Source organism: Eublepharis macularius, chromosome 2, assembly GCF_028583425.1.
Source record: "Eublepharis macularius isolate TG4126 chromosome 2, MPM_Emac_v1.0, whole genome shotgun sequence".
Classification (NCBI taxonomy): Eukaryota; Metazoa; Chordata; class Lepidosauria; order Squamata; family Eublepharidae; genus Eublepharis; species Eublepharis macularius.
This window is the reverse complement of record NC_072791.1, coordinates 166476761-166497161: the sequence shown is the minus strand read 5'-3', so window position 1 is coordinate 166497161 and position 20401 is coordinate 166476761. Positions and strand designations below refer to the sequence as shown.

At 40.2% G+C, this 20401-nt stretch overlaps 1 protein-coding gene across 1 annotated transcript in view; it reads left to right on the top strand.

Annotated features, from left to right (window-relative positions):
• The window catches only part of LOC129325276 (myosin light chain kinase, smooth muscle-like), a 153758-nt gene that overhangs the window by 116527 nt on the left and 16830 nt on the right, over positions 1-20401 (top strand). Inside the window, exons 19-22 of the mRNA XM_054972928.1 lie at positions 12-105; positions 1689-1892; positions 9610-9827; positions 16131-16254. Coding sequence (XP_054828903.1) covers positions 12-105; positions 1689-1892; positions 9610-9827; positions 16131-16254 — 640 coding nt within the window. The remainder of the gene's footprint in view (positions 1-11; positions 106-1688; positions 1893-9609; positions 9828-16130; positions 16255-20401) is intronic.

The window sequence follows — 20401 nt, the reverse complement described above, 5'->3', positions numbered from 1 at the left end:
TAAAATCCTAGAAGAAAAAGAAACTGAAATTGACTATCGGACTGTGACGATTAATACAGAACAAAAAGTTTCAGAGTTCTATGATGTTGAAGAAAGATTGGGATCGTAAGTACAATAGTATTTCCTGTCTTTTCTGTTGTTGAGACTGGTGTATTTTTGTACATAATGCTGTCCTGATCCGACACCATATGGCCAACTGTATTCAGATTCAGCTCTGGTAAATGTTCTGTGAAGGTGATTTTTGGAGAGCTGGGTGTCCCGATTACAGACTCACACAGGCAGTGGGCAGGGGAAAGTTCCCAAGTTGTCAGAGCAGGACAGATCACTGTTCCAAGGTTCAGGCACAGGTTAGACAACACTCATAGCTTTGAGTCCAAAAGGGATATTCTAGAATCAAGTCCACAATAACAGGCTGAGGTCAGAGATGAGGGAATCAGTTCCAAACACAAGCAGCAAGACCGGTAGTAAGCAGACGCGTTGCTACCACACAGCCACTCCCTTCTCTGCTGCTTTTAAGCCTCATGTTGCTCAGCCATGTGCTGCATCATGCACCTGCCAGCTGTCTCAATCCTGCTCCTGCACGCGCTCATCATCACTGTTGATACTGGGTTGGTGCTGTGCTGCTAACCTGGCACTAGCTTGGAGGGCTGTCCTTGCCCTCCTCTGACAGTGCTCCTGAGGCTCTGGTGATGAGGTGGGGAAACTGGCCTGTGACTGGCTCTTTGTTGCTGGCCCAGGGCTGGGAAACTGAGGGACCAATGTGCTGGGACCTGGCTATGGATCGATGTCTCATCATTCAGAGACTGCCTCTTCCTGCAGTGCCTCTGTCCCTGGCCATGGATCTGGATCAGGTTCGCCAGCTGCCTCTTCCTCAGTCCTCTGTGTTTCTCTGCTCTGTGGGTTGGGCTGGTCCATGACACTGGGTCACTAAGCTACATACAACACTTCAAGCACTACTCTTATTCCAGATTGTCATTTAGGGAAGGAGGGAATTTTTTTAATCTTGACCCATTGGACATGATGAAGCTAAGTATCAAAATTTACCTTGTCTCCTGTGCAGGTTATGTAGATCTCTCTGGTTTGGTTCTTCCCTTGCCAGCTTTCCCCAACTGCTGAGGAATTTTTCTTGGCTTTGCTTTTTGCGGATTTGTATTTTTGTCGTTGTGATCTCTGGTCTTCTGGTCTCTGTTTATGCCATCATCTGATCAGTTCTTCACCCAATCCCAACTGCTTACAGCTAGCAAGTCTCCCCTAGATTCCTTGCAGGATTTATTTACTGCCTGATTCATTGGGGGCATCTTTTTAACTAAGTGAACGTTTTAATCAGTTAAGCTAATCAACTCATTTACCACACATTGCAGACCTGCTTTCTTAATCATGTTTTATCCTGTCTTGATCTTTTAAAGGTTCCCTCTATGCCTGCTACAGTACAGGGAGTCTATTATAGATCCAGACCATATTTTCATCACAATCAATTTCCTTTATACTATACTCTATACGGCTGTGGTCTGGGTGTATAATCGTATCGGTCTCAAAGGTATCAACTACCTTTTAAGCCAAGTTTCAGTCATGTGGCTCCAAGATTCAAGTTAATAACTTCAGCACATGAAAAAGCATATGCAACAGTCATGAGGTGCTGACCCCAAAACTTTGAAACCATTTAATGGAAATGGTTCTATATTTTACAGTGGGAAATTCGGACAAGTCTTCAGGCTTGTTGAGAAGAAAACCAGAAAAGTGTGGGCAGGAAAATTTTTTAAAGCATATTCAGCTAAGGATAAAGAAAACATAAGGCAAGAGATCAGCATTATGAACTGTCTGCATCATCCCAAACTTGTCCAGTGTATAGATGCTTTTGAAGAAAAAGCTAACATTGTCATGGTCTTGGAACTGTAAGTATAAACCAATCCGTGTTTTTATTACGTTATGAAGGCCTCCTGGTTCTCTAACAATTGAAAATTGTACTTTAGGGATGGATTTAAAAAAAAAAGTATTGCATTCTGTATGCTTGATGTGTCCAAATATTCAGGTTTTATTCATATTCTGTTTGGGTCTTTTGCTAAGCTATTAGCAAACACTTAGCAAGTGACAACAGGATTTGTCTGAGTGGGCCTTTAGGCTTGGCTGATTTGAACTGTGGGTAGATGTCTAGTTTTTTCAATGGTTTTATTTTATTGTATTTATTTTTTCTTTGTGAGCCATGCCCAAAAAGACCTTTGGAGAGGTGGTATATAATTTTTCTGGGTAGATAAATAAATCAGATTCTATACTGAACATTAACTCTTATTACTTAGATTAGCTCACTTCTATAACTTTTTGGTGTTTTATTTTTATTGCTTAAGCAGTCTTGAAAACCCACTAGGGTCAGTAATATGGTGTATAAATATTTTAATGAATAAAATAAACAAGAACTATACTTTGCATTTGCCAAGCTTTGACTATAGGAATAGATACTGTGACTGTAGCAACAGATACTGACACCTTTGAAAAACATAAACAAAAACAATATGTATCACATAAAGGCTGTAGTAGTTGTTCATTTCTACTGCAGCTGTAATGATGTTGTACAGTCATCTTTTTGCAAGTAACTCTGATTATTTTTAAATCCACAAATGGTTTGCACGTGTCTATTCTTTAATGTGTCTAGTAGACCCATATGTGCCCACATTGGGTTTTTCTGCACTGATTGTTTGCTTAGGTCAGATGTGTGTCTGACTTATGAGATAAACACTGCTTTGTCCCTCTACTTTTAGTTAGAGTTTACTATCAAAGTCTGTGCAATCATTCTTCCACTGTGATTTGAAACTGCAGTTTCAGAATGCATACACAAACACGAAGCCAGAATTATTTGTACCATCTCTTACTACCTGAACATATAGCACAATTATATGAAACTTTAAACACGTACATGGTCTTGATAATATTTTGGTGTAATAAACTGTTACTACATGCATATAGCATATACTTAGAGGCATGTATGGTAAAATGAGCCTTGCAGGCACCCACATTCCCCATTGGAGTTAGGGTTGCTAGCCATTTGCCAGTGAGCAGTGCAAAAGGGGGTCAATGATATCATGCTGATGGTGCAATGTCACTTCCAGCGAATACCAGGAAATGACATCAATGCCATTGTGATGCCATTGTCTATAGGATTCACCCACATCCTAGAGCATCAAGCTAGCACAGTGTGGTATTGTGCCAATGTTGATTTTTCCTGGCCATTTCCCCCTTGCTAGCCAGATATGTAGCTTTGGGAAGAGCAGGTAGTGGGTAGGAGGTGTCCCATTGAAGCTGGAGATTTGGTCTCCCTAACTGAGGGAGAGAAATTTATTTGGTTGGCCCAGGTTTCAAGCTGCTGACCTTATGAGGAGTTCACCTCTCTAGCCTTATCCCAGCATTCCCCTTTACAAATAGGATTAATCTCTGCTGCCACCAACAGACCAATAACAAGAAATGCACTTTTCTAGTAATTTGTAATTGGCACCATCTCCAAACTGAGAATGCCCCTCCTTTCTCCAAACTACCATGAAGGTAGAGGACAACTTTGAAAATCTTCCTTGTTAGGGATCTTTCCAGCTGAGCAGACTCTTGGAGCGTTCTCACTCATACCTTGTGCCATGTTTACACTTTGTATGCAGGAACAAAGACCGAATTACATCATTTTCGGGGGGGGGGGTGTCCTTTAGTCGTATAAGTAATCATTGATTACACAAACTGCTTTGTAAAAACCTATGAACTGCTATAGTACTTTCTCAGAAAGGATGCAGATGATATATGCACATGTGAGTTTAGAATCACAAGCTTTTCATTCTGATGCCGAGATGGATGCAGCCGATTTGCATACACAGTAGTTCTTTTAACCTTTTTGATCTACAGCAACCTGCTCTGCATTTTGGAAGCTGCTTATTGTACCCTGGAGAATGTCAGTAATAGTTTCTGCTGCTATGTGGAGCAACTGCAGCTTTAAAAACAAGGCATTCAGAACCTATAGTGTGCATATGCATGATGGGATTTGTAGGATTAGAACTTTTGTATCAGAACCCACATAAACTGCATAATTTATTACATTTTCATGATATCACTTTTGTTCTAACAGCTGCTTGAAAAAAAATTGTTTGTTCTTCATAATTTTTGACCAGAAAGATGAACAGCTGGTTCCTATTTTAATATACAGATTGAGGAAAGGAGGGGAAAACTTGCTGTTTTTCTTACTGAAACAGAAAGTAATACATCTCTAAGCGAAAAGGTGCATAGTTCTTATTCTTTGTATTTTTAGATATAAAACTTAACCTAGTTAGTAATAGTGGGTAACATATATATATAATCTTCTATTTTGCTTGGAACTGGAAACTGGCAGTACTAATGGAAAACAGAGGAATCTATGAGGTGTTTTGGATTCTGTACTGCCTCGCACAACATTAATTTCTTTTACATCAGAATCTTTTCCCATTCCAAAAAGGGATAAGAATTAAGTGTATATAGATCCACCAAGCAGTTCAGCTATGTTAGTTTTTCAGGTTACGTGATTTTAGATCTTAAGTTGGCTTATGATTGCATATGACTCAAAGTATGTGCTGAATGTTGTACTCTGTTCATCAGCAGTCTTGGTCATTTCACGTATTATTCATCTGCATAGTGTCCTCCTCGCCCTCTGAGGAGGTCAGAATAGTGTATATGGAATTCGCCAGGTAATCATCTACCAGCTCCATATTAGAACTCCATGAGGTCTATCCCCCCCTTCTTGGTCTCATCAACAATTACTTTAAGCAATATTTTGTAAATCAGAGCACTTTTGTGCATGCAGTTCAACAAAACATAACAGCTCCATAGAGGAGGTTTTATAAAAATCCCTGATAAATCCAAATTTTATGTCAGTGGAAGGACACACAAAAACCAGGGAAGAAATAAAAGACAAAGCCAACAGGGTCAGATTCTCAATATATTTCTAACATTTCTTCAGGAGAATTGTTAAAACACAGAAGGGTTTAACTTAGCCTTCTTGTTCGTCAATATAAAATGTTATCATTTGGAGATATATTTGTGTCTTCCTTGGCTGAGTTTTTTTTCCCGAGAGAGAGAGAGAAATGTATTTCTCAATATTTTTAGAAGGCAATTAGGTGAATTTCTTCACATCTCCTGAGGCAGGAAAGGTACAGAAGGTTTTCAGAATCAGTTTCCTGGCTGGCTGAGCTGCTTAGTGATGCTTCCCTCAGGCTTAGCAGTGTGGGATGGAGAATACTCTTCTGCAGCTCTTCTGAAGCAGATGAAGTATAGAGACCAAGACTATGTGCTGAAACTTGCAAAGCAGGGAACTGACCAGAAGCAGCTCAAGGTTTGGGAGGCGTGACAGGATTTTTCTTCCAGCTGAGGAAACCCACACATCCTCCTAAGAAGGAACGAGGCTTGTTTTGAAGTGTAAACCTTCCCCATAGTTGCTAGATGTTCTTCTGGTAGTGAGTATAAAGGCTTTGGGTTTGCTGTAATGAGGTAATTTTTGCATTGCCCCTGAAGAGTACAGAAATCACGGAAGCAGGCGGTTCAACAAAACGACAAAAGATTTATTTATGTACACGTGTTTTTTAAACAGCAAATCAAGTTCTCCATACAGTCATGGGAGAAGCCTGGCTGAGGCACTTCAACTTAAGCTAGCTACTTAAATTCCTTTTAATGCTTGTGGTTACAAACAGCCTGTCTCTGCCTAATCACCAAGTTGGATCCTCTCATACAAACAGTCTGCCCTTTCCCAAGAGTCACACTTAATGGTGCCAGCTCTGCTCACCATCAGAGACAATTCTTTGCAACTGGGTACTCTGTTCTCTCCCAAAGGTAGAGCTACAAAACCTACAAAAAGCAACACTGCCAAGCAGAGCCACTTGATACTGTCTGCCATCTCCTTGAGGCAGCCCTGAACTGAACTGTGGCTGTGTTTCCCTCCAGCATTCCATCCTACCCCAGGTGATTGGATGCTGGGGCAGCACTCCTATAGGCTCGGGGATGAAACAGCTGAGTGGCTGTTTTACCCCTCAGGAGCAGGACAGCCTCCTGTCTTATTGATGAATGGGCCAGTGTGCATGGAGGAGAGCAGGGCCAAACATGCCCACTCAATACTAGAACTCAGCACCTGATCCCCTTCATTTACATGTGTTTGCAAAAATGTGGACACAGCATCCTGTGCTTGAACAAACTATATATGTGGGCCTTGTCCATGTTGCCTTATACATGTGCCATATTGATGTTCAGAGTGATCTGTAGAAGAAATGGGAAATGGCTTGCCTTTTCTTGAAGCTGAGTATACTGGCCATGCCCCCACTTGCTAGTGCCCACTTTATGTATGTTCACTCAGATATAGGCACAACATCCTACACACATGTAAAGTGCTTTTCAACATTCCTGACTGGTCCTATTAATGTGAAGTTTGCATGCATGTTGACATGCCCATGTTTGGATGAACAAGGCAGGGAGTTCAATCTCCCTTTACCTCTACTTACGTTGCCTTGTGTATATGTAGTACAAACAGGATTTGTTTCTCTCTTACACATGCTGTATGCCTCTGATGATGGATAAATGTTCCTTTTACTGATAAAATAAAATGGCCTTGGAGGTGACTTCTTGCTTTTTGTACGTTTCCCTCAAACTCATTGTAAGGTCTAGGAGTTTCTCAGCTCATCTCCTGATTCAGGTGAAACGTGGAGACCTTGCTGCACCATGGCCTGTCAGATGAGGGACATAAGCTACTTGATTTTCTTCAGTTTAACATCCAGATGGCACACTGAAGGCGTATGCCTGTGTTCATCCTTCAAGCATTTGTATTGCTTTTGCTTGGGGTATCTCCCCCTCCCTTCATGGGAGTGAACAGGGAAGGTCATATTCTTTGCATACCTTCAGTGATCCTCCCTGTGTGTGTGTGTGTGTGTGTGTGTGTGAGAGAGAGAGAGAGAGAGAATATACCATTTGGTTGGTCTAGTGACTGCTGTCTACTTTACTGTTTACTTTACATCTACTTTACTGTTCCCATCCAAGCTACTTTAATGCCCTTTCCTGTCATAGTCACAGTGGTTGCTCTTTTGAACAAAACGTGGCAGTCGACTGTGTTCCAGAGTTGTCATGAAGGGATCATTTTTGCTCTTGCACTGGGACTCTTACACATTAACTGCTGCGTTATATTATACATTTTCAGCAGACAAATCCAGTAGCTATTTTGATCGTATACTTCCTGTGAGCACAGAGTCAAACGTACAGATGGTTTTATTTTGGTATAATAAGTGAGAGTTGTAATCATCTGCATTAGACAGTTTATAAATATTGAAAATGCCATGTTTTCTATTGTGGTTGTTGTTCTATGATGGAAATATAAAATTGCATTTGGCATTTGCCAAATATTTAACCAAGTTGTGAGTATAAGGTATTTTATTTAAAACAGACTTTATATAGCAAAGCAGCTCATTCTATGTGTTACATTGTGTATGTACTGCTGCACTATAAATCATTTTCCATTTTTTAGGAATTATTTTAAATGACTTCTTGAGATCTTTTTGTTTTAAAACCTGACCAAAGTTCAGTACAATAAACACTGCACTTGTAAAGCATTTCTGGTGTAGTTGCAGTAGAGAATACAACATTGGTTTGCACTTCATAAACATTTTGTTCAGTCTGTTTTTTAAAAAATCTCAGTAAAAGCAACGTTTGTACATACAACTAAAAGATGACATTTATCATCGATAGAGATTCATTATTTGTTTTTATCCTCAAAAGGAAGAGCAGGAGCAGGAAGAGCCAGAGGAGATCGGCTTCAGATCAAGGCAATGAATGAACGAATGGCAACCATTCATTCATTCATTTCCCCCACTTATTTTCATCAAAATAGGAGCATTTGCTTCATTTTTTACATTCATTTGGAAATGAATGTATGTTGCTGATCACTTGCCACATTTTCAGTTTTTGTGAATAATGGGCATTTCACCTCTCAGTGTCAAAATCCGAATGCAGCATGAAAATAGATGTGCCACAGAAAATGGAGATTCTAAAAAGAAAACCTATCTTCAGGTTTTGCTCCCATGTTATCTACACTGCCTTTATAGACTACTGTATACTGCAAGTAGTCTTTCAAAGTTTAAATCAGTATTTTTAAAAAAATCTATGACTTTCTTTTTTGTCATGAGTTGGATCCAAAGAAAGATCACTAGTGCTATTCTGCAAGCTCTTGTGCAAGAGTTCATGCCGTGCATCTCTAGCAGTTTGTGTTTCTGCTTGTACAAGAGGTTTCACAAGCTGTTCCATGATCTCTTGCATATGCAGAATAAATACTTGTGGATTTTGTTTCACTTTTCATATGCAACACTGTATCATGCATGAACAGCATTGCAGAAGATACCTCCCATGTATGAATGGTAAGTTAGTATCAAACTCGCTATATTGGCTTTTATTAGATGCTTTTGGTCCAGATTTGTGACTTTTAAAAAAGTTAATATCTTATATATGTTTAGATTCTATGTAAACAAAATGAAATCTAAGAACTGTAGTTTTCATTTGAGGGTCTTGGATATCATAGGTCTGGGACTTCTGTATCCTTTCCTTATTGCCCAGTATATATATAATTCCCCATTGCTTGTACATAAGGGAAGCTTGTTATTTTGAATAGAATTGACGTATACAAGTTATGCTCTCTCTTTGTGAATTTTGTCTCATGTGGATAGCTATTATGGTCAGTGATAAGAACACTTTGTGCAAAAAAAAGAAAAGATGACTCTCTGCTTAGAAAACCCAGTATCGATGTCAAGTGAATACTAAGGATGTATTTTTAAAAGTATATGTGTATTTTTACAGTAAATTGACTCCTTAATAAGTTTTCTTTTGCTGAAAATAGTAGATGTTTTTTTCAAAATATTATAGTGAGGCGTAACAGACTAATGATGTTAGAGACTGGGAAAAGGTAACAATAGGAATGGTGGCATGAAGGGATGGACATAAGATACATCCCGGTTGGTGCCGGAGGGCATTTGTTTTGGGTAAATTCCAGGACTAGGAGATGGAATGGAACATTAAGCTATACCTCTGCCTCCATTTTTACTTTTGTAATGTTGCAAGGAGGAGATGGTGCCAGAGGAGTTGGCAAATAGGACAGGATTATTACATTACATTTAGTTTTTGAGACAAATCTGTATCAGATTTTTTATTTCTTATGCTCTGTTTCAGCTTTGTTTTAGCTCTTTATCATTTAAAATTTTCTGTTACCCAATACCTATTGCATTGCTTATTGAATGTTCCAGCTGTACATCATATTGACTTATACTATGTAATTCACCTTGAGTCTTAGTGAGAAGGGTGAACTATAAATAATGTAAAAAAAAATTAAAAAAGGATTGGGTGAGTTCAATGGTGAAAATTTGGGCAAGTGTGTGTGTGTGTGTGCATGCGTGTGTGCATGCTCACACAAGTATGCATGCATTAGAGTACTCTGTTAGTTTACATGCCCCTTCCCTCTCACCTTTTATTTCAGAATAGTTTATGAATTTAACATGTCAAAGTTAGCTTCATATACATGGTGAATTTATCAAGTAATGTGTTTACCAATGAAAATGCTTAGAAAGGTCTCTTGAATTTTTGTTCTAGTGTTTCTGGTGGGGAACTGTTTGAGAGAATCATAGATGAGGACTTTGAACTAACAGAAAGAGAATGTATTAAGTACATGAAGCAGATCTCAGAAGGCGTACAGTACATTCATAAGCAGGAAATTGTACATTTGGATTTGAAGCCAGAAAACATTATGTGCGTCAACAAGACTGGTACAAAAATCAAGCTGATTGACTTTGGACTTGCACGAAGATTAGGTAATATCTGCTTAATCTGATTATTTTATAGTGACTATCATTTCATTGATATTTTATCATGTCCAGTGAACCTCTGCTTGTTTGGCCACGTGGATTCGTACTATGGTTACCTCAAGGCAGCAATGCACTTTACAAGCAATAATTTTTGTTGTGCAATAGTAGCAGTTTCCCTTTATGATTACTCTGCTGCTATGATTAAATCATTGTAGTTTGAGCATTGCACAAGTGTAATGAAGGGAAGTCAAGGATCTTACTGCAGAAGGAAAACTTTTTAAAAATTACTGCTGTTTGACTGCTATAGATATCAATCAGTGATGAAATTAATAAGACTTGATGGAAAATAGCTTCTAATTTAGTCTGGAGAGAATTTTTTTTAAGGAAAAAGGTGAGTGTACTGTAATATTTCAAAAGCATATTAAAATAGATTTTAAAAATAAGAACATGGTATTGAAACAGTGGGGCAATGCTATATGGATTTATGTAGCTTTGCACAATTTCATTGTAAAAGACTATGATAGACCATATGCATGCACCCTTAAACAAGAAAAACTAAAACTGCTTTGGGGATGGGGGTGTGTGTGGAAAGTTCATAGCAGCAATAACATAGGCATTATCCAATATGTAACTGTGACAGAATTATACACATGTACCGCAATAATGCTTATTGTGCTACTGGGAAATTGTATTAATATTTTCCACATTCTAATTTTAAAAGCTAAAGAAATCTGCAAAACGAGTATAGTGAGAGACCATGGAGGTCATTAAAGTGGTTTCCACATGGAGATAGGCTTGTGTGGTTTCCATGACACTGGTGTGGCTGCAGACACAACAAAGCAGCAGTAGGGATTTCACGTGGCAGGTTTCCCCTCCCCAGTCCCCCCAGCAGTGGACATCCCCCCTTCCTGAGCCACAGGGGTTTTTTTCAGTTTTTTTCCTCAAATACAGCAGTTGAATATGATTATATCAAGAGTACTTTACAACAACATGTGTAATAAGTTCTCTGAATTTCCAGCTTCCACGCCTTTTAAAAAATAAGTCTCTAACTCCTTTCCTTGTGGAGATATGCCTTTCTCCTTATATCTCCACAATGGAAATGCTAGAGACTTCCTTTTTTAAAAAGTGAAAGCTGGGAATTCAGAGAACTTGTTACACATATTGTTGTTTTACATCGATATAATGATAGTCAATTCCTAATTTTTGGTGGCAGGGTGAGAAGATGGCTGCTGCAGAGACAGTGTCAAGGAAAATGGCTGCTATCCACATGGCAGCAATGTATGTATTACTTCAGTCTTTCCCAAAACTTTGCAGCAAAGCAGGCTTAAGAAAGATTGGAAAAAAGTTGGGAAACCCCTGGCAGTCCAATGTATCATGATGGTATGGGGAAGCAGAAAACAAACCCACTTCCTAACAGCACTGAACCTGGGACTGATAACCCTTGTGGAAATGGTCTTTCATGGCCAAAGATGCAGTACTAAAGTGTTTCAGATTTCCAAAAAATAATTTTTGCAGAGTTGTTATGATGGACCCCCCCCCATACTCTCCCCACTGTGAGGCAGATTTTCCTGTCAAAATTCAGTTTCCCGGCTTTGACTGAGCAGCCCCAAGTAATGTGTTAATATTTGTGGTTTTGAAACTCTGTTTGTCCCACTGACACGCAGATATAATTTTGGCTTTTTAGCCGAGCCCAGGAGCTTGATGGGGCAAAGCAGGAGCACTCTTCCTTTTTGTTGGAAATGGCACCAGAGACTGTATAACATTCAAAAAGAAATAACAGCTGTATTTAACAGGCAGGGATTAAGTAAGTGTAGTCAGGGGATGGAAATGCCAAGGTAAACATTTTGGGGTATTACAGAATACACTTTGTGTAAGCTTCAAGTATTTTCCTTGAAGCTTATTTTCATATATTCCTGGTTCTTAACAGTGAGAGGAGTTTTACTTCATAATTTAATTACAGCAGCAATATAACTTCAGAAACTTTCCTATGACAGTTCACATTTTCTGGAGTTAGTCACTTTGTGTACCTAACTTGCTTCTTTCTTGAAACTAGAGTGTATTTCCATTTCCTTAGTCTAAAACCATTTTCTTTTTACAACAGACCCAGGGCCCTCTTCAGAGCCAAACCTCCTTCAAAATTGGGCAGGAATTAATCTTCTCCTCAGAATAAATAACCTCTCTTCTTTTTGGCTTGAAAAGAAGTCTCAACCCACTACCCAGTCACTCTCACCAAAACACACCTTAGTTCTCTGTTGTCTGTGTAAAGTGCACTTCAGCTTATGCTGATGCTTAGACTTGAATTCGTAGTTAGCATTCTTCCTCAGGACAGTAAAACTACAGTTAAGTCAAAGGAGTCTTCTCCCTTCTCTCTTAAGATGTACCTGTCTGACTTTTTTGACAGACTCCATGACTCCAAAATCCTGTCAGAAACCAACTGACTGCCTTCATACTGGTTCTAACTGACCAGTCAGAGAAAAGGGAGCAGCTTGTCACTCAAGCTCTCCATTATAGGGAATAGTTAACCCTTCCCCTCCCCGCTGTCTGATTTTGCTGCACTTTGGAAATTTGCTGTTAAGTGCATTCCATCCGAGCTGTGGACATTATAAGTAGGCTTATGTATCAGGGGAAGATTAGGAGGCAAAAATGACCCTCAAAAAGGGGCCTATCTCATGGTCTTCCCTTGACCCCTCTCTCAACAAAAGGTGGGAAGGGAAGGAGCAAGCTTGCTGTGGCTCCTGCCCAGCATGTACCCACCTACCTTATGCGATCGGGGGGGGGGGGGGCGCAGCTTGCAGTGGCAGCAGCTTGCAGTGGCAGCTCCCACGCATCTCATATGGATGGGGGTTGCTGGCTTGTAGCAGCAGCTTGAATCTGCCTTGCTGAAGCTAGTGTCTACCTTGAGACAGCTTCCACATGGTTGGTGTGTAGCCAATGCCTCCAGGGTGGTGGGGGCATTGATGGGGAGCTGCAACATGGGGCCATGAGGGGCATACCACCCAGGGCCGGCACCTCCATTGAGGCAACCCTGGAAACCGCCTCCAGTGTTGAGGTGCCGGAGGGGGCTCCGGGGCCATGGCGGCAGCAGCACGTGGGTGGCTGACCGGGAGGGATGGGAAGCTGCCCATGTGCCACCCTGGCCACCTGCCATGCCTGGCCCGCAGCTACTGCAGCCTCCAAGCTCTCCCGTGCTGCTGCCACTGCCAACACGTGCCCCGGCTGGGAGTAGCATCCGTGGGCCAGGCCCAGCAGGCGGCCGGGGCGGCGCGCGGAGCAACAGAGCGGGAGAGCTGGGAGGACGCATGTGCACCTCCTCAGCCACCCGCCGTGCCTGGCTGGGCCGGCAGCCTCCCAGCCCTCCCACCCAGCTGCCTGCAGTCCAGGTGCGCACGCATGGGGCCAGGTGCAATCCTGAAGCTGCCCCCCCCCCACCTAGCCTCAGGAGCCAGAAACCCTGGCGCTGGACCTGATACCACCAGCTTGCAATGACAGTGGCTCTTTCTCCCTTGTGCAGGCCCTCCCTGGAGTCAGGGGCCGTGGCAGGGGGGTGCTGTGGAGGGAGGGCTGCACACAGGCCATCTACCCATTGGCACTTCCCCTGGTGGTCTTAATGGCCAATCTGTCCCTCATATTTATATTTGGATAAATATACTGTGTACACCAAAATAATTCCTCAGCTAGAAATTCCATAAAACCTCCCATATTCTATGTGAACCTAGAGGTTTCTGTAATGCTGCAGTGATGGGAATGCTGGATGCACACAATCCTCCTCTGTTCATATGGGATCACAGTCCTAAAGACTACTTAAATGCACTGATCATATCCAGTCTTCCTCCCTTCAGCTGTGCTGGGTGATGAAAGAAAATACTAGCATAAGTGGAAAACAAGAGTAAATTGCAGTGGCACTATAAAAATATTTTGCTCTAAGTACTGCCAGAACAACCAGATTTAAAGCTTAATAAAAAAAATGACACCAAGCTGGCCTAATATTAAAAAAACAAGAAAAAAGTAAATAAAATCTGAGATCAGAAACTTTGGATTTGACTTGTTAAAACCAAAAATTGCTGGTTCAAATCCTTTCCTACATTTTTCAGTTTACAGTCCTCCAATATTCCATAGAAGTAAAAAATTGAAAGAACAGTGAGTTTTCGGTCCTCCAAATGTAAAATCTTTATTTTTTATTTTAATTGTATTGTAACCAATCTGGAACAGCTTTGTTGTAATTTAAATTAGTAAAGACCAGTGACTCTTTTGTGTTCAGTTCCTACAAGTTGTTGTCCTAGTTTGTTAGGGAAAGCCGAGAGGCACCAGGATGTTTTCCTGACCTTTTTTGGTCAGGAAAATTCACATGGAGAGTGTGTGGCTTTTTCCTTGTGTGAGGTGGCTTGTTCTAAGCATCCTGCCCCCTAAACTGATTTGTTCTGCCTAGTGCACTAAAAGGGCCGATATCTAAAAACTTCAACAGTTCTGACATATGTGAATTCTCATTATATACTTTTCTCTACCCACATCACAACTTGATTTATTTATTTTTTAATAGCTTTTTATTAGTTTTCTCATATAGGAATAGGGGAGGACAAGGGAAAAGGGAGGGAGGGAATATCAAATATATATCATAGAGTCTGCTCAAGTTATAGTTCTACTTATCTATGTCCTTTCCACATAACATTTTGTCAAACATTTAACTCTGATTATTAATAATACGTTACAGTAGTGTCCTCATATAGTTACTACATTCAAGTCAGTATACTTATTTTTTATCCATTCATAGAATGGTGTCCATGGGGCTGCAAAATCTTCTTCTATTTGTCCTTTCATTAATGACGTTAGTTTGTCCATTTCTGCATTTTCCATTATCTTCGCTATCAATTCTTCTTCTCGAGGTATTATTGCTCTTTTCCAGAAGGATGCCAGTAGAGTTCTTGCTGCTGTTAATCCATGAATTATAAAATATTTCTGATCTCTTCCAATTTCTTCTGGTACACAATTTAACAAAAATATCTCAGGTTTAAAAGGGATTGTACATTGTAAAATTTGTTCAGTCACAACTTGATTTAAATGATCTATCAAACCCTGGAGTGAAAAACAGGAACACTAACCTTTGTAATAAGGTAGTGCCGTGGAAATAAAATTCAGAAGCCCAGGCTTTGTCTTGCAGTCCATTAGACTCTAAAATAGAGATGAGTTTTGGTCTGAAACCCCACATGTAGGGTCGCCAGGTCTGCCTGGCAACTAGTAGGAAATTGGAAGAGTGAAGAAGCACAGTACTTACCTTGGTAATCCCATTCCTCATACATGCCTCCACACTATGTTTTGATGAAAAGTGTGTGCTCCCACTTCCCATATGACATCATCACAATGGGTGATGATTTTGCCCAGGCTGCCTGCTGGTGGCAGGTGATTACTAGGCAGCTTGCCTCCAGTTGACAGACAGGGGGTAAACCGCTGGGAGTTTGCCCACCTCTAGCAGGCACCTGGCAACCCAATTTAGATTAACTAATATAATAATAATAATAACATTCGATTTATATCACCCTTCAGGACACTTAATGCCCACTCAGAGCGGTTTACAAAGTATGCTATTATTACCCCACATCAATCACCCTGTGAGGTGGGTGGGGCTGAGAGAGCTCCAAGGTCACCCAGCTGGCTTCAAGTGGAGGAGTGGAGAATCAAACCCGGCTCTCCAGATTAGAGTCCCGTGCTCTTAACCACTACACCAAACTGGCTCTCTAAAGTTTCTAAGGGAAACTTTAACTCAAGGGTACATTCCATTATACACATATACCACCATAGTTCTACTGTAATGAGTTAGCTTCCAGCTAAAATTATTTTTATCCAGCTCCTTTTGCAATTCCTTTTCTTAAATGATTGTGAGCCAGTATAGAGTTTGAGCTAGTGGGCTGGGTTTAGACATTGACAACCAGAAGTGAAAATCTCTGCTTGGATTTGCAACGCAAGTGAAGATTCTGTAACTTAACAACAACAACATCATTTGATTTATATACCACTCTTCAGAACAACTTAACACCCACTTGGAGCAGTTTACAAAACGTGTTATTATTTTTCTCACAACAATCATCCTGTTAGGTGAGTGGGGCTGAGAGAACTCCAAGAAGCTGTGATTCCTAAGGTAACCCAGCTTGCTTCAAGTGGAGGAGTGGGGAATCAAACCTGATTCTCCAGATTACAGTCCTGCCACTCTTAACCACTACACCACCAAACTGGCTCTGTGAGCATCTTAAGGAAAGGAAGATGGGAGAAATTCTTCATGGTTTTCTAAGCTCAGTGTTTTCTTACTATCTTTCACAGAAAGTGCAGGTTCTCTGAAAGTCCTCTTTGGGACACCAGAATTTGTGGCTCCAGAAGTTATAAACTATGAACCTATTGGATATGCAACAGACATGTGGAGCATAGGAGTCATCTGCTATATTTTGTAAGTACTTTTGTGAGCTAAATCTCCAGAATTTCTCAGTTACATTTATGTAAAGAATATCGGTTGCAGTCCAGAGCTTCTTAATGTACTGCAGAAATCTGGGTTTATTTAGAAGACTTACTTGGTTCTGGTTTATTTATCTCCTTACCTGCCCCCACCTCCTTGTACTTTGTTCAAATCCACACTATTTGAGATTTCCCAAAATATAAAAAAACAGTTATTTGAACTATGGACCTGTTGACATGGTGATGCCCTGTTTATAATCCAGAGTGTGTTATATATTCCTTTGTTTTACTTACAATATTTCGATGTATCCCTTAGAGAGATTCATTAACATTCCATGGTTGGTTCCTGGAGTGTATCCACCCACTGCTATATTTGGTCAGAATGAAGTACTGTAGAAACACAAGGTAACAGAAATCAATAACAATCCATAAACTATATTATATTGTTCAGTGTTTCTTCTCATGTAGTCAAGCAGACATTCCTGATTTATCTGGCAAAATGAAGAATTTCCAGGTATTTCTGCAGAAAGAATCTGGATTTATGGCTCCCTGGTATTAGAAGTATGTAAAAGGACATAACCTAAACTCAGAGCTGAGATTTTAATTTTCATGTAGTCATTATATTAGAGTACATTTTTAAATCTCCACAGCCCCTTCATTATTGCTGCTGTTCATATATATGCATTTCTATTTTACTGACCCTTTCACGTTTCCATTTTCAGCAATTCAGAAATTTTTACAATTTCTTTTAAATATATATATTGTTATTGGAATTTTATTTTTAGCTGATTTTTTAAAATTGTATCTCGTATATATGCCAACTTCCAATTGTGTAACTTGATTTTCCCCCCATTCTGGGAAGCTATTGCAAAATAACATGCACGTTGTGATGCTTCTTTCTATTCTTTGGTCTTCCTAGATGTATTTTTCATTATTTTTATTATTTTTTATTATTTTGATCAGATGTCAAGCTATGTGCTTTCTATTCATCTTTCCATTTGATCTCAAGTACATTATTTTTTATTCCTGGGTAGCTGGTCTTTACACAGCTTTGTATTTGCATTGTTGCACACTAAAAATTGTCTCTGTTGCTGATGTAAGGTTTTGCTCAGCATTTGTAATACTGTCAATACAATAGAGTATAGCCTATTTTTTAAATTTCTTTTCTGTATTTTTGTTTAAATCAGTAGTGCTTAACTTTTAATCCATTACTGCACACCAAGTGCTTTATAATTGAATGTCCCCCAAGCCACAAGTAAAAGAATAGGACATAAAAACTGCACTCCAGACCAGGCAACCTTATTTATTTACTACATTTTTATCCCACCCTTCTTCCAAGTTCAGGGCAGCATACAATTTATCCTTATAACCATCCCGTGAAGTAGGTAAGGCTGAGAGAGAATAGGTGGTCCAAGGTCATCCCAAGATGTTCCATGGCAAGCAGGTATGATTCAGGTTCTCTCCTGTCCTAGCCTAACCATTACACTGCACTGGCTTTACTTAAGTTTTACATATGATATACAGATTTCAGATCTACATTGTGCCTGATGGCCATCAGTCAACTCCTTAAGGTTAGATTTTATTCTGGTTTGCTATGACCCCCTTTTTTAATGGCCAGGGGAGAAATTTAGGATTTGGGATTTTATTGTTTGGGCAGGTTGAACAGTATGAAACAACTCTTCTTTGCTGGCAGTCAGAAGCCATTGCAAGTGGAGAGAAGAGGCAACCTAACTGCACCCCCCACACACACACACACAATTTATAGACTGCCTGCAAAGGTCATATGGCTCCCATTAAGAATTATCAGCTTGGAGATTTATTGTGTATACCCAGTAGTCAAAGTATTGCTGTTACTTTTAATTTTTCTTTACTTGCTTCATTTAGTGCCCTTTCTTGCAGAGGATTCTTGATATCCAGAGGTTTCCACAAAACTTGCATGAATTCATTTTTGCTGTACTTTTACCTGCATTCCTTTACACTGATGGGTCTGATTAGTGCTGGGGTGGGAGACCTCCTGAGAACCCTAAATTGTTTTCTACCAGCTTTCCTGCTCAGTCAGCCCAATTCCCTTTCTTACTGAAGTCTCTGTTCCACATGGCTTTGACTGCGTAGGTCCCACAGTCTCCAGCATTGTGCTTCAGTAATTAAAAAGGGCTGCTCCTTCTTCTTTTGCCAACAGAAAAGCTGGTAATATCCATCCCACTGCGTGCGCTGCTTTGAGTTTCATAATAGAAGAGAGAATGTAAATGTAGTAAGTCTATAAAAAGGAAATGTATGTCTTCTGACTTCAGTGAAGTGTTAATTATGTTCCTAGTTCACTTGTGGTGATGTCCCTTTTTTGTTTTTACTTTGCTGTTCCATCTTTTGACCATCTTGAGAAACCATTAGGTGATATCATACATAACACAAGGTGGAAAGTATTGCTGGGAAAAAATGTGAATAGAACCACATCTTTGTTGTAATGTGCTATTTCAAATATGTGGATTTATTACCACAACTACATGTGCTTTGATGCCGAGTGTTGGCAATATCTTCTTTCTATGTGTGATGCACTCATACATATCATATGTAAACAAAATAAGAAACTAACATGTTAGGGTTATTAGATATTATGATCTGCATTCAAGCTTCCTGCCAATTCCTTCATACAAATAACTTTTGATAGCAATTTTGTAACTTGTGGAGTGGCCCTTAATGTTCTATTCTTTGTCTTCCTGGGCCGATTCCAGACGACTAACCTTAAATCGCTCCATGCCGCCCTCTTCCGGATCGCGACGGGGAAAATGCGAAATATCGCGTTTCCTCGCGCGAGTTTTGCGCGACGACGCGCAAAACTCGCGCGAGGAAACGCGATATTTCGCATTTTCCCCGTCGCGATCCGGAAGAGGGCGGCATGGAGCGATTTAAGGTTAGTCGTCTGGAATCGGCCCTTGTCTCGCAAGATGACCTGTCATATGCTAATATAATCAGCATTATCTTAGATTGTATAATGTTGGATCCTATGTTGTCTTCTACTTGTTCAAGATTTCCACCATTACGATCCCTGGAATGCACCCCACATTGTTTTTGAAAGTCCACTGGCTTCCAGGAGTTGCATTTTTGGGAGCACAGCAGACTACTGTTGGAAGGGGAAAGTTGGAAATCTCCACTAGAAGTGTTTAGTTTCCAATCCAGTTTATATAATGGTTCAAGGAATGAATCTGTAGAGAGTCTTCCAAATAAAAGGGTACCATGCATACCAATACATGGTGGTCTAAAGCAGTCATAGACATATCAGTATAAGGATATCTTGCTAATGGTTGAGTTTGTGACACAGTCTTTATATGTATCTATGCTGTAATTAGACCAAAAGATATTGTAAAAACTTATTTCATTCTGTTGTAGGCATATTAGAAGCAGTATTTCCAGTGTTGAAGCTGATCTTTCAGTGTGCCCTGAAAGTCTGAGTCTGGCGTTCCCAAGCATAGGGCACTGCAAGGCTTTAGTCACCCAGAACTAATTTAAAAAGGAGACTGGCCAAGTGAAGTCTCTGTGACTTCTGCAATATTGGGGGTGGGGGATTCCAAAGTTGATTCTCTGTGGAAAATACGTGTATTAACTTCTATGCATTTCTTTCTTCCTATGAATTAGAGTATCTATATGGAATGAGAGGTAACCCTGATGTTGATGCTCAGGTGTGGTTGTTGCTTCCAATAGCCACTTTTCAGACATGTCCACACTTAGCCTGGTCCGGCCCAGCCCATATCAGTATCTTGCACATTTTCAGCACAGGCAGGATGCTTGACACACAGACTTTCTGCTGTGATTGTGGAGTGTTCTAAAAGGAGGAATACTGGCTTATCCTTAGTTACTTTGTACACTCCTGGCTGTGTGCTATGGTGCCAAGTTGAAGCACAGAATGATGCTATCTGAGTACATTCTGCATGTCAGGAGTCTATCTTGGAGGTGCTGAACATCCCAGCAGCTATACATGAGAGAAACAGTAAATTGGCATGCCAGGTTATCTTGTCCATTGTCTGGAATCCTGGTTGTAAAGAATCCCACCTAGATTTTACCCCAGCATCATTGGAAGGGGGAAACAGTTTTAACCTGCCTCTATAAAAATGAAAATTGTAAGAGATTTCTAAACTATGCCAAAGGAT